The 12,411-nt window shown below is 40.7% G+C and overlaps 1 protein-coding gene across 1 annotated transcript in view; it reads left to right on the top strand.

Annotated features, from left to right (window-relative positions):
- Window positions 1-12,411, top strand: part of MAP2K1 (mitogen-activated protein kinase kinase 1) — a 35,355-nt gene that overhangs the window by 12,527 nt on the left and 10,417 nt on the right. Inside the window, exons 2-5 of the mRNA XM_041468900.1 lie at window positions 1,774-1,984; window positions 5,813-5,959; window positions 9,304-9,381; window positions 9,890-9,941. Of these exons, the coding sequence (XP_041324834.1) occupies window positions 1,774-1,984; window positions 5,813-5,959; window positions 9,304-9,381; window positions 9,890-9,941 (488 nt within the window). The remainder of the gene's footprint in view (window positions 1-1,773; window positions 1,985-5,812; window positions 5,960-9,303; window positions 9,382-9,889; window positions 9,942-12,411) is intronic.

Raw genomic sequence — 12,411 nt, 5'->3', positions numbered from 1 at the left:
AAACTGAATAGTTGTTTTCTTCAAAGCACAGCAAGGAAAGCCTTGTTGCATCCTGTCTCTGTGTCTCTAGTTGGTTTTTTTTTTATTCCAGATGGACAACCCTGCCTTATTCAGTAATCCTTAAAATGACAGCAAGTTTCTTCTCAAAGCTTCTAAATTACAATGAAGGCTTGAGTTCTGTCTTCTCACAGCAGTAATTTTCCAGGGTAAAACATGGAGTTTGTGTCCAGCATTTGTTGCTCTGGAGTTTATTGCAGGAAAGTGAGGGGTGCTTGACTTTGCCTCAGCTTTTCTCTTGTTTGTGCTCACGGTGTAAGGAGAGCTGGTTCAGGTGTATTCCAGGAAAGACACACTGTTGACTTCAGCCTGGAATTTGTTTGCTTCACTGGGCTCATTTGATGGGGAAAAAAATAATCCAGGGATTAATCATTCAGTTATGCTGAATTTCAAAAAATGTGTTTCTTGATGATTCCTCTTGAAAGCAGAGTCAGTAAAACAGATTAACTTGGATGTTCTTGTAAGCCACGTTTATCTACCTGGGGGATTTTTCAGTGGGGATACTCCAGGATTATTGGTGTGTGATTATACAGGTATAAAACATGGTATGAGGACAGAAATGGAGTTTATCTTTAAAAACACAGTATAATTTTTTTTTTTTTTTGTGCAGATACTTGATTTTTAAGGTAAGATAGAGACAGTTGTGGTAGTAGTCATGCATCCTCTCAGCTGACCAGCTCCTCACTGGCTGTGAGAATGTCCCTTTGTACAAAAGATTTTCAGAGTGAACGTTTTATGAAGTGATGAATAGAAATAATTTTGATTATTGGTGAAACTTAATTACTTTTTTAAATGAAAGTAGTTACGTTTTTCATACTTCTGAAGAAATAAATTCTCTTCCTCAAATTCTTCATCCTAGCTACACTGTATTCCCAAGGAACATTGCATTAAATTTGGGGAAGCAAAACAGGTTCTTGCTGTTAAATATTTATCTTGCAGCAACTTACTGTTGCAGTTGAAAGCAGGAAATTTTAAAGGAGCCTTTAAGTTGTCATATTGGAATGAAGCATTTCCATAGGAACTGAAGTTGTTAAAATGTTCCTGGAACACTGAACTTGTGTCTGTGGTTCCAAACTTAACTCCTGCATAAAGTTTTGGTTTTCTATTTTGTGTTGCTTAAAAACATAAATCCTCATGTTAAAATGAGGTTTCCAGCAGATGTGTCCTTAAACAAAATTAAAATAAGCTTAAAACCTCTGGGCCACAGGCTTTCACTTTTCCAGTGACTGGGTTTTGAGTGTGTTTGGCTGGGCTTGATGACTTTTTACTGATAATTAAATGAGAAACTTCTGAATGAATTGTTGTTTATACAGTCCGGTGGAAATCAGTCAATAAAACATTTAGGCAAACTCAGGAGGAAATTACAACACAACCTTGAAAACACACATCTAAAAATAGCATGGAGTGCTGTGCTGTGATTCAGGAGCTCTCTCTGACCAGAAGTGCAGAGTCATGAAGCCACTCCTGGAGGTGGTGAAACTCAGCATGCCTGGATGGGGGCAGGACCTCAGCGATGGGGAAGGTGGCTGTCTTGTGTTTGTCATTGTTTATCTGGGATAAAACACAGTTTACTTAAATCAGAGGTGCAGCAACACATCTCAGGGGGGTGACTGCGCAGCCTGGGTCCTTCTGAACAACGTGTGCAGGTGCAGAAGGGGAGTGGTGTCACTCTGACCCTCTCAGCTCTGCTCAATGCTGCCCTTCCTTCTCGTGCAGGACAAACTTGGAGGCGCTTCAGAAGAAGCTGGAGGAGCTGGAGCTGGATGAGCAGCAGCGGAAGCGCCTGGAGGCGTTCCTCACCCAGAAACAGAAGGTTGGGGAGCTGAAGGATGATGACTTTGAGAAGATCAGTGAGCTGGGAGCAGGGAATGGTGGTGTGGTCTTCAAAGTGTCTCACAAACCCTCCGGCCTCATAATGGCAAGAAAGGTGAGGGGGTCAGAAAGAACAACCCGGGGGTGGTGTTTGTAGAGGGCATTGTCTCTGAAATACAGTGAATTTATGTAGAGAAAGAATTGGTGGTGGCACACAAAAATTAGTATTTAATGCCAGATTTCAGAGAAGGGGATGTGTTTCCATAAGTAGGAAAGGTTGCACTTCCTCATTCTACATGATGAGGAAAACATCCCAGTTTTTCAGAAGCAGTGTCACACGAGTTAGTAATGAAAGGATTGGCATTTGTTCCTCCTTTTCCCCTCTCATTCAGGAGTAGGAGGCCTAAAAAATTACTGGAAATTATCAATTAGACAAAAGTGGCAAAATTCTGTATTCTGGGCAGTAAATTTAGAGGACTGGAAAAGGTATCACCTGTCTTAAGAGCTTCCTTCACAGGCACACAGCAGAAAAGAGCTCTGGATGAGACTGGAGAAGAAGAGAACTCAAAAAAATGGGAATGAGGGAATGCATTGAGTTCAGTGACATCTCCTGTTCTATAGTTCCATCCTGGGATGCAGTTTCTGGGCAGGAAGGGATTTTTTCCTTCTCTGAGAGTATTTTTCATGCTTTACAACCTGGAGCAGTTGTGACCTAGTTTGCAAGAGAACTGAGATTATTTTTTTTGGTGACTGAAATAGCTCGATGTTTTAATTCTCATTTAGTTTACATGAGAAGCTTTCACTTCCTGTCAATATCCCTGGGAACAGAGCACTCATCCCAGGTCCCATTGTTTTACTACACTGGGAACTTCCCTTTTTTTGATTGAGAAGTTGAAGACTTCTTCAAAAGATAGTTGACAAATAATTTTCTTTTTAAGGTATTTCTTTTTAAGAAGGGGACAGCATCATCTTCAGCAAAACTAAAGGAAAATGTGCATGTGCTAAGAATAAACTATGCTGAGGACAGTTTGGGAAGAAGCAAAGGAAAATGCTCAATTCTGATATGTGAGAATTACAAAATGCACAAGTCACTGAAGTTTTCTTGAACTAAATCAATTTAATTGATTTTTGTTTTTTCACCTGCTGTGGGTTTAACAGGAAGTTTTGCCCCAATTCATTAATATTTGATGCAACTGAGATGTTTGCTGAATTGTGATTTTTCCTCCATTTATTCACCAAAATTTCATTTCCATAATTCTCTTTCCATAATCTTTCCTTTCACCTAGGGAACACTTATCCCATTGTATGGGATATACAGTCTGGTGGGGAAAAGGTACTGGGGAGTTTTTAATGGGAGCTTCAGCTCATTCCTTCCTCCAGTGCTTTACAAACACCTGAACAGGTATTTTTCAGCAGCTGCCTCTGACTCAGAGCATCTTTGACACATTTCCCTCAGGAAATGTGCTGCAACAAAAAGTTTCTGCTGGAGAAATACTTTGTGAGAGGATGGAATTCCTGCCTTTTCCTGGGTGCTGTGTTGTAGTGTTTTCCCTTGGCCACTGTTGTTGGATTTTGTCCTTTTCTGACCCAGAGATGGGGCAACTGAGAGGTGTTTTAAAACTTTTATTCCATTTTCAGTCTCATGTGAAGGGTGAGACAACACAGATGTTATAATTCACACCATCACAATCAGAAGCCAGCTATTTCCTAATTGCAATTCATTATAACTAACCATTTCTCAATTACAATACCTTACATTATTATAATTATTTCTTAATTATAATACATAATAAGTGTTTCTTAATCTATCAGCTTTTACATACAAATGACATACATCAGTTTACATGCAAATACATACTGTGTGAACCTTCTGTCAAGCTTTAAGAATTCTCTACAAATCCATTTCCCCACACACTAGGAAAGCAAGTATGGATTATTTTACAGTTGAATTGTAAAATAATTTGGGTTGAAAAGGGCCTCTGGAGGTGATGAGATGCTCAAAGCAGAGTCAGCTCCGAGATCAGAGCATGCTCAGGGCCTGCCTGTATTGAAAACCTCTCTGAATGGCACAGATCACTCCTGAAGAGTGGATTTGATTTCATTGAGTGGGCTTCTCTTGCAGTTAACATGATGAGGAAAACATCCCAGTTTTTCAGAAGCAGTGTCACACGAGTTAGTAATGAAAGGATTGGCATTTGTTCCTCCTTTTCCCCTCTCATTCAGGAGTAGGAGGCCTAAAAAATTACTGGAAATTATCAATTAGACAAAAGTGGCAAAATTCTGTATTCTGGGCAGTAAATTTAGAGGACTGGAAAAGGTATCACCTGTCTTAAGAGCTTCCTTCACAGGCACACAGCAGAAAAGAGCTCTGGATGAGACTGGAGAAGAAGAGAACTCAAAAAAATGGGAATGAGGGAATGCATTGAGTTCAGTGACATCTCCTGTTCTGTAGTTCCATCCTGGGATGCAGTTTCTGGGCAGGAAGGGATTTTTTCCTTCTCTGGGAGTATTTTTCATGCTTTACAACCTGGAGCAGTTGTGACCTAGTTTGCAAGAGAACTGAGATTATTTTTTTTGGTGACTGAAATAGCTCGATGTTTTAATTCTCATTTAGTTTACATGAGAAGCTTTCACTTCCTGTCAATATCCCTGGGAACAGAGCACTCATCCCAGGTCCCATTGTTTTACTACACTGGGAACTTCCCTTTTTTTGGTTGAGAAGTTGAAGACTTCTTTAAAAGATAGTTGACAAATAATTTTCTTTTTAAGGTATTTCTTTTTAAGAAGGGGACAGCATCATCTTCAGCAAAACTAAAGGAAAATGTGCATGTGCTAAGAATAAACTATGCTGAGGACAGTTTGGGAAGAAGCAAAGGAAAATGCTCAATTCTGATATGTGAGAATTACAAAATGCACAAGTCACTGAAGTTTTCTTGAACTAAATCAATTTAATTGATTTTTGTTTTTTCACCTGCTGTGGGTTTAACAGGAAGTTTTGCCCCAATTCATTAATATTTGATGCAACTGAGATGTTTGCTGAATTGTGATTTTTCCTCCATTTATTCACCAAAATTTCATTTCCATAATCTTTCCTTTCACCTAGGGAACACTTATCCCATTGTATGGGATATACAGTCTGGTGGGGAAAAGGTACTGGGGAGTTTTTAATAGGAGCTTCAGCTCATTCCTTCCTCCAGTGCTTTACAAACACCTGAACAGGTATTTTTCAGCAGCTGCCTCTGACTCAGAGCATCTTTGACACATTTCCCTCAGGAAATGTGCTGCAACAAAAAGTTTCTGCTGGAGAAATACTTTGTGAAAAGAGGACGGAATTCCTGCCTTTTCCTGGGTGCTGTGTTGTAGTGTTTTCCCTTGGCCACTGTTGTTGGATTTTGTCCTTTTCTGACCCAGAGATGGGGCAACTGAGAGATGTTTTAAAACTTTTATTCCATTTTCAGTCTCATGTGAAGGGTGAGACAACACAGATGTTATAATTCACACCATCACAATCAGAAGCCAACTATTTCCTAATTGCAATACATTATAAGCTAACTATTTCTCAATTACAATACCTTACATTATTATAATTATTTCTTAATTATAATACATAATAAGTGTTTCTTAATCTATCAGCTTTTACATACAAATGACATACATCAGTTTACATGCAAATACATACTGTGTGAACCTTCTGTCAAGCTTTAAGAATTCTCTACAAATCCATTTCCCCACACACTAGGAAAGCAAGTATGGATTATTTTACAGTTGAATTGTAAAATAATTTGGGTTGAAAAGGGCCTCTGGAGGTGATGAGATGCTCAAAGCAGAGTCAGCTCCGAGATCAGAGCATGCTCAGGGCCTGCCTGTATTGAAAACCTCTCTGAATGGCACAGATCACTCCTGAAGAGTGGATTTGATTTCATTGAGTGGGCTTCTCTTGCAGTTAATCCACCTGGAGATCAAGCCAGCCATCCGCAACCAGATCATCCGGGAGCTGCAGGTGCTGCACGAGTGCAACTCCCCCTACATCGTGGGCTTCTATGGAGCCTTCTACAGTGATGGGGAGATCTCCATCTGCATGGAGCACATGGTGAGTGCCAGCAGTGGGGTGTCACTGATGGGAGATCTGCATGTTTTGTCTCCCTGCTCTGTGCAGAGCCCACCATCCCCAATGTGAAGCCCAGACCCACCCACTAAAGCAGCACAGAACCTGAAATACATAAAAGATAAACCTGAGGTATCATCTCCATTTGCACGGAGCACATGGTGGGTGCTCAGAAAATTTATTTCCTGAGAGTTCTCCCCTGAGGTTATTCCCTGAGCCTTCCTGCAAACCCTCAGTGCCACCAGCACTGCAGTTACACAAGTTCTCTGCTCCTCTGAAGATGTGGTTTGGATTTACTCTGCAAATCCATGGTTGGGATTGATAGGAAATGTTTCATCCCCTTCTCCAGTGTCTGCCCTGCACAAATGTAGCTTCCCAATTGCTTCTTTTTTATCCTTTTGTTGTATTTAAAAATATTTACCCAGTCCTGCTACTTAAACACTTGTTCTGACTGGGGTTCAGCTTTGTTTTTTCTGCAGAATGGACCAGATCACTGATACTGCAGCTGTGCAGACTCTATTTTTTTCTTATTTATATGAATCCATATTTTGTCCCTTTTTTAATTTTTACAGAAAATGCAAACATGAACAATAGTGAGCAAGCCCAGAGGGATCTTACCCAACTTCTTTAACGCCAAAAAAATATTTTTAACCGTGTTTCATTTTAATACAAAGTACACATTCTTCTCGACATCTGTTTGCCTTTCTCCAGCCATATGGACTCAAAACATGAAAAGTAAATTTTCTGTAATTAAGGGACAGTCGAATTCGTTGCCTCACTTGGTGGAGGTTTTTAACAACACAAAACACAATACAGCCAAAGACCTCTTTATTTTTTCCCCTGAAAAGAGCTGTTTCTTTGGAGAGAAGCTGTATTTTTTCTGGAAAGTGCATGTGATTGTTGTAATGCCTCTGTGGTCCCTCAGAATTTTGAGAAGGAATCGATGGTTGCTTAGGAACAAGCACTCACCGTGCAGGCTCCAGGATGTGGGAGCCCAGGGGAAGGTGTGCACCCCAAAATACAAATTCCTGCAGGGAATGGGAAAGTTCAGCTCTCAGCATTGAAAAGAAGAGTGAAAAATAGGAAAGTGTGTTAAAAAAACATTGCTGGAGAGTATGTTAAATGTCACAGATGTGCACAGCTGCAGCTGCTGAAGCAGCCTGTGTGTTAGCACATTCCAGAGGAGAAATAAAAGGCCTAAAGAGTCTCAATTTATTTGTCAATGAGAAAATCACCAGCAGCAGTCAGGGTTTGTAGGTTCCTAAGCAGGGAATAATATATGTGACAGGGAATATTATGTCTGACAGCAAACATTTTCAATTTAAGGGAAGGCAGGGTGAAATCTGGTGGCTCAGTGCTGAATCTGGTCCAAGCCAGACTGGATACAACATTTTACACATAGAACAGCTGATCAATAAATTATGAAATCAAAAGAGAGGCGGATTATCACAGTCTTAATTTATGTTATTATTATGCCATTATATTATCATTATAATACTATTATTATAGTCTTAATTTATTATTATAGTCTTAATTTAGCATTAAGCTTAATGCAGATCACTGATAGAAGTTTTTGGTCTCCTTTTGGATAAAAGATTGGATGAAAATCTCCACTGTGGCCTTTTTTTTTTTCAGTTGTTACCACTCAGAAATCTTATTTTTAGCGGTGGGTTACAAAACCTAAGTCGGATTATGAACAAAAAGTTGGAGGTGGAACGGGAATGGAACTTGAGTGTTTGATATTTTTAGGTACCTAAATTCAAGATCAATGCCTAACTTTGCTTAGCAGCAGGTATTTAACAGGCAAAAGGGTTGGAGGCAGCTCCTGCAAGACACTGAAGGCTGCAGCCAAGACGAGGCAGCTGAATTGTGTTCAGCCTTGTCTAGGATCAGAGCTGCTCCTCAGGGAAGGGGAAAAAAGGGTTTTTTCTGTAACAAAATTATGGTTAATATACCAGTGTCTCAGCAGAGACAGCTGTCCAGAAATTCAGACTGGTTTAACAAGAGATTTCTAGAGATCTTTTTTTTTTCTGCTGATATATTTTTAATCAAGTGTGGAGTATGTGGGTGTGTTTTTTACAAAAATATGTGATTAGATAAGTATTTATGTACTTCTCATAAGATTTGTAGATTTTAGTCCTCAAATAATAAACCTTTGTGTTCAGTTTTTTTGCTTTCACCAAGTGTAAATGTTGATGGAAACTTCCAAAGGGGAGGTTAAGGCAAAGACAATTAATTACTCCAGTTGGATCTTTATGGCAAGTATTGGGAGTTATCCAGTGCTGATCCAGACAACAGGATATGGTTTTAAATTGGAAAAATAACTTTTCAATTTCTCGTTAGGTTATATATTCTGTGCTCCAGAGAATCCAGACCTTATGCACAAGTCTATTGTTGAATCAGTTGCTAAAAATAAACAGCATTTTTTCCCAGTTTTCCTTTTGAAAAGCTCTTAGCAACAGTGGGATATATTTGCCTCTGCTGGGGGTGTGTGTGCATGCAGGCAGTTTATTTAATCTAATAAACAAGGCCATGACTTACCAGCGAACCTTCAAAACATTTTCTCTCTATTTTGGTTCTTTCTGTGCCAAACCATCCTTGGAAGAGTCACCCTGGACCTGCAGAACTGACAGAGGCAGCTCCTCCTGGGCAGGACCTGCTCTGGGACAGGGGTCTGGGTTCTCTCATCATCCTGGGGTGCCACTGCCAGCTGGGGCTGCCCCTGGATCCCTGGCAGTGCCCGAGGCCAGGCTGGATAGGCTTGGAGCAGCCTGGGACAGTGGGAAGTGTCCCTGCCTCAGGTGTGGAGTTCCCTTCCAGCCCCATCACTCTCCATTTTCAAGCAGAATTCTTTGTCTCTCTCAGTATGATGAGTTTTCAGCCCATAATCAGGATCAATAAAATCTTTTCTTACTGTCTTTGGAGGAGGAGGATTGTCATGGATGGCTGTGACAAGAAAAAAATGCATTAGACTGAAAATGACAGAAACCTGTGAAATCCTTCCTGCTTGCTTGTCAGTGTTTGTGGACAGTGCTTCCTTAAGGAGATCCAAACCATGGAAGTGCTGCTCTGGAAGAGCATTGTGTGCAGTGTTTATTTGAGTGGATGCTGTTAGTGACCAAATGTTTATTTAAAATAAACACAAACCCGACTGATTCCTCCTGAGCAGTGATTTATTTATTTCAGATTTGCACCACAACAATGTTAAAGCAAACATGAAGAGCAGCTTGGGGTTTTTTTAAACAAATTAAGGCTTCAATTTACAGCCCTGCTTAAAATATTTTAGAGCAATTTGATTCAAGTTTGACTATTCAAATATTTCTTGTTAGGATGGTGGCTCCTTGGATCAAGTGCTGAAAAAGGCTGGAAGGATTCCAGAGCAGATCCTGGGCAAAGTTAGCATTGCGGTGAGTGGGGCATGGGGATGGCACCTCTGGGCCTTGGGTGGGCACTGCCACATCCAGGGGGATGAGGGATGAGGGAGAAGGAAATATTCCCAGGTTTTTCAGTGTTTTTTCATTTTTCAGTTTCTTTTTGTACGTGGTAGCTGTGGGCACTGGAATGAGTAACACATTCTGGGCTGTGTGCTTGGAGTTGCTGCTTTTGGATCAGTTGGTGCTTCTGGATGAGAGCTGAATTAACACTTCCTTATTTTTCAGTTTTACCTTTTCCTCTCCATTCTGCAGCAAGAATGTGTACAGAACTCTCTGTAGACAGAACTTCCAGGAAGGGGTTGAGCTTATTGTTCATTTTTCTAGTCCGAGCTGGAGGGACAAATGAAAACTCAGTGTTGATTGGCAGTGATTGCATTTTGGGATTTCTGTTCAGCTGCATGCATTTGGAATTCTTGCACCGACAATGCATTTAACTCTCTCTTCTGCTTCCTAAATTAATTTCGTTTTCATTTGTCTCTAGGTAATAAAAGGACTCACATATCTGAGAGAAAAGCATAAAATAATGCACAGAGGTGAGGTAAAAGTTTGTGTTGTAACTTTCCTTGAATATAATTTTATTCACATTAAAATACCTCTTTTTTCTATGCTTGGTTCTTTGTGGTTCCATATGACTTTGGTTCAAAGGGTTTTTCTTGGGCAGTGTAAGGCAAACTTTCTGTTTTAAATCCAAATGTCTTACCATGACTATCAGGTGTCTTCAACTTCTGTCTTCCTGCAGCTTATCTGCGTTTGTAATCCATGCTTGAACTGCTGTTCTTGCATTTTATGTGCACGCAGAACTTGTCTCTGTTTGAGACTGATTGCAGTTAAAACCTCTGAGCTAAATTTCATTTGACTGTTCAATAGTCATTGCCATGAAGACTTTTAAAAGAAAGTCACTTTTCCCCCGTGTGTCTTACATGCACATGCTGTTTATTGAGAGCTGTCATGCAGAACTGCATCCTTTTCATACTTTAAAACAATTAAAAACCATGGTGAAGCTGTGTAAAATGGGAGTGTTGCTTCTCCTGGGTCCTTACTTACTTTAGAATAAATATATTAAATTATTTTCTGCTTTTAGTTGCCCATTTTAAAATCCAGCTCCTCCATTATCTGTTGCATGTTCCATTAAAGAAGAATGAGCCTTAGTACAGTAATAAATCCATTTTTGCTGCTGTGGGTGTGCTGTGAAGGTGGAGCTGGAGCAGTGCTGGGCCCTGTGTGCAACCCACAGCAGCTGCTGGGCAGCTTTGGACCACAGGAGAATATTCAGGTTATAAAATATCTGCAGCAGACATTAATGCATGTCTGAATTTACATTTGTTGCTCAGACCAAAAAGAGGAATCAGCAATCCCAGCTTGCACAAGCTGTTGTAGGATCACCTTACACATGAAGTTGTGTTTATCACACATTCCTGGTTTGTGGGGTTTTTTTAAACAAATATAGCTCTCTTGTGGAGCAGGGAGGTTGGAGGGAGACTCTAAACATTTCTGGTGACAGTTTCAAAGTCATTTGTCTCTGTTCAGAGCATAAGGACTCCAGGGAAAGAGATCACCTTATTTTAGGGCATCCTGGTAGAGTTACTGCTGCATCTTGTCCTCAAGTCAGCCACAGCAGTGGGTTGTTACTATGTTGGTTGCTTGGGGTTTTTTTTAGGTTGATCTTGCTCAGCTGAGACAGCAGTTTTTATTTATTTATTTTCAGTTTTACCATCTGTAAATCTGATAAATCCAAAGTGAAGCCCTCCTGATCTTGTTTAAGTGCAGCTTAACCTCACAGTGTTTGCTGCGTCAGAGGTTACACTGCAGGTTCATGGACCAACACAAATCAGAAATTCCTCTTCTGCATTGCTTCCAGTACTGGATTGAGTGTGTCCTGGAGTGTAAAACTCCATGTCCATGTGGTGGTTTTTGTTTTTCAGCTCAGTTTCCCTCCTGTGTGCTCTGACAGCAGCAGGAATTCGTGACCTTGTGCACTTCTTGCAGAAGCTGCTCTGTGATCACATCACATCTGTGGTGTCTGATAAAGAGGGAGCCAAAATGACATTTTGGGAGTTGATCATGGCCAGTGCTGGCAGCTGAAAGGAGAATCAGTCAGAGCAGTGAGTGGTTCTCCCTTCTCTGGACAGCCAGAGCCAAACTTGCAGCTTCTCTCCTCAGTGCTGTCCATGGGTCTGTCTGTGCCACAGACCTTGTGCATTCTTTGCACTCCCCTTATGAAGCTGCTTCTGGCAGTTTTTCCAAACTGCCTCTTCCTTGAATCCCAACTGAGATAAACAGTGCTGGTAAAAGCACTTTTCCTGTAACTGTGTCAGCATTATTTTATACACAGCTCTAATAATTGGAGATTTCTGTGCTTTGCTTTCTCTCCTGCACTGACAAGGTGAGAACAGCATCTCACATGGGCTGTTTGTTCTCACTCATCCATCCCTGGGGAAAATGTGTGCACTTGGTGGGCTTGTTTTCAGCAGGATTTATTGGAGTTGTGCTCTGGGGAGAGTGGGTGACTTAAAAATGAAGAGACATCCCTGTTAAACATGAGAACATAGCAACAAAGGGCCAAAAAATCTGTTCTTCAATCTGAAGACAGCCAGGCTTGTGAGAACTCATTTACAGGAAGGAATTTATTCCACTGCTATGTTTTATTAGTTGTATGGCAATATCAGCAAATTTGGAATATTTAACCCAAACTGCTTCCATGCACAGCTAAGTCCTGGACTAACTGAGGAGAAGTGTTCACTTGTCATTCCAGACAGCTCCAGGAGGAAAGTTTTGGAGCTTAGAGCAGGAATGGAAAATACAGTCTTTTTATAGAGGAAAATACAGTCCTTTTATAGAGGAAAATACAGTTCTTTTCTAGAGGGTTTGCTCATGTGGAGCACTGCTTTGTGCTCTGGTCCTCTCTGAGCAGACAGGAATGAAATCACAAAACCTCTGGAAGTTCAGCTGGTGGGATCCAAGGCAGGCACAGCAAAGGAAGGGGTGAGGAGCATGACTGTGCTG

Source organism: Pyrgilauda ruficollis, unplaced genomic scaffold, assembly GCF_017590135.1.
Source record: "Pyrgilauda ruficollis isolate IOZ18807 unplaced genomic scaffold, ASM1759013v1 scaffold23, whole genome shotgun sequence".
In the NCBI taxonomy this organism is placed as follows: domain Eukaryota; kingdom Metazoa; phylum Chordata; class Aves; order Passeriformes; family Passeridae; genus Pyrgilauda; species Pyrgilauda ruficollis.
Note: the sequence above shows the minus strand (reverse complement) of the source record. Positions and strands in the feature narration are given on the sequence as shown.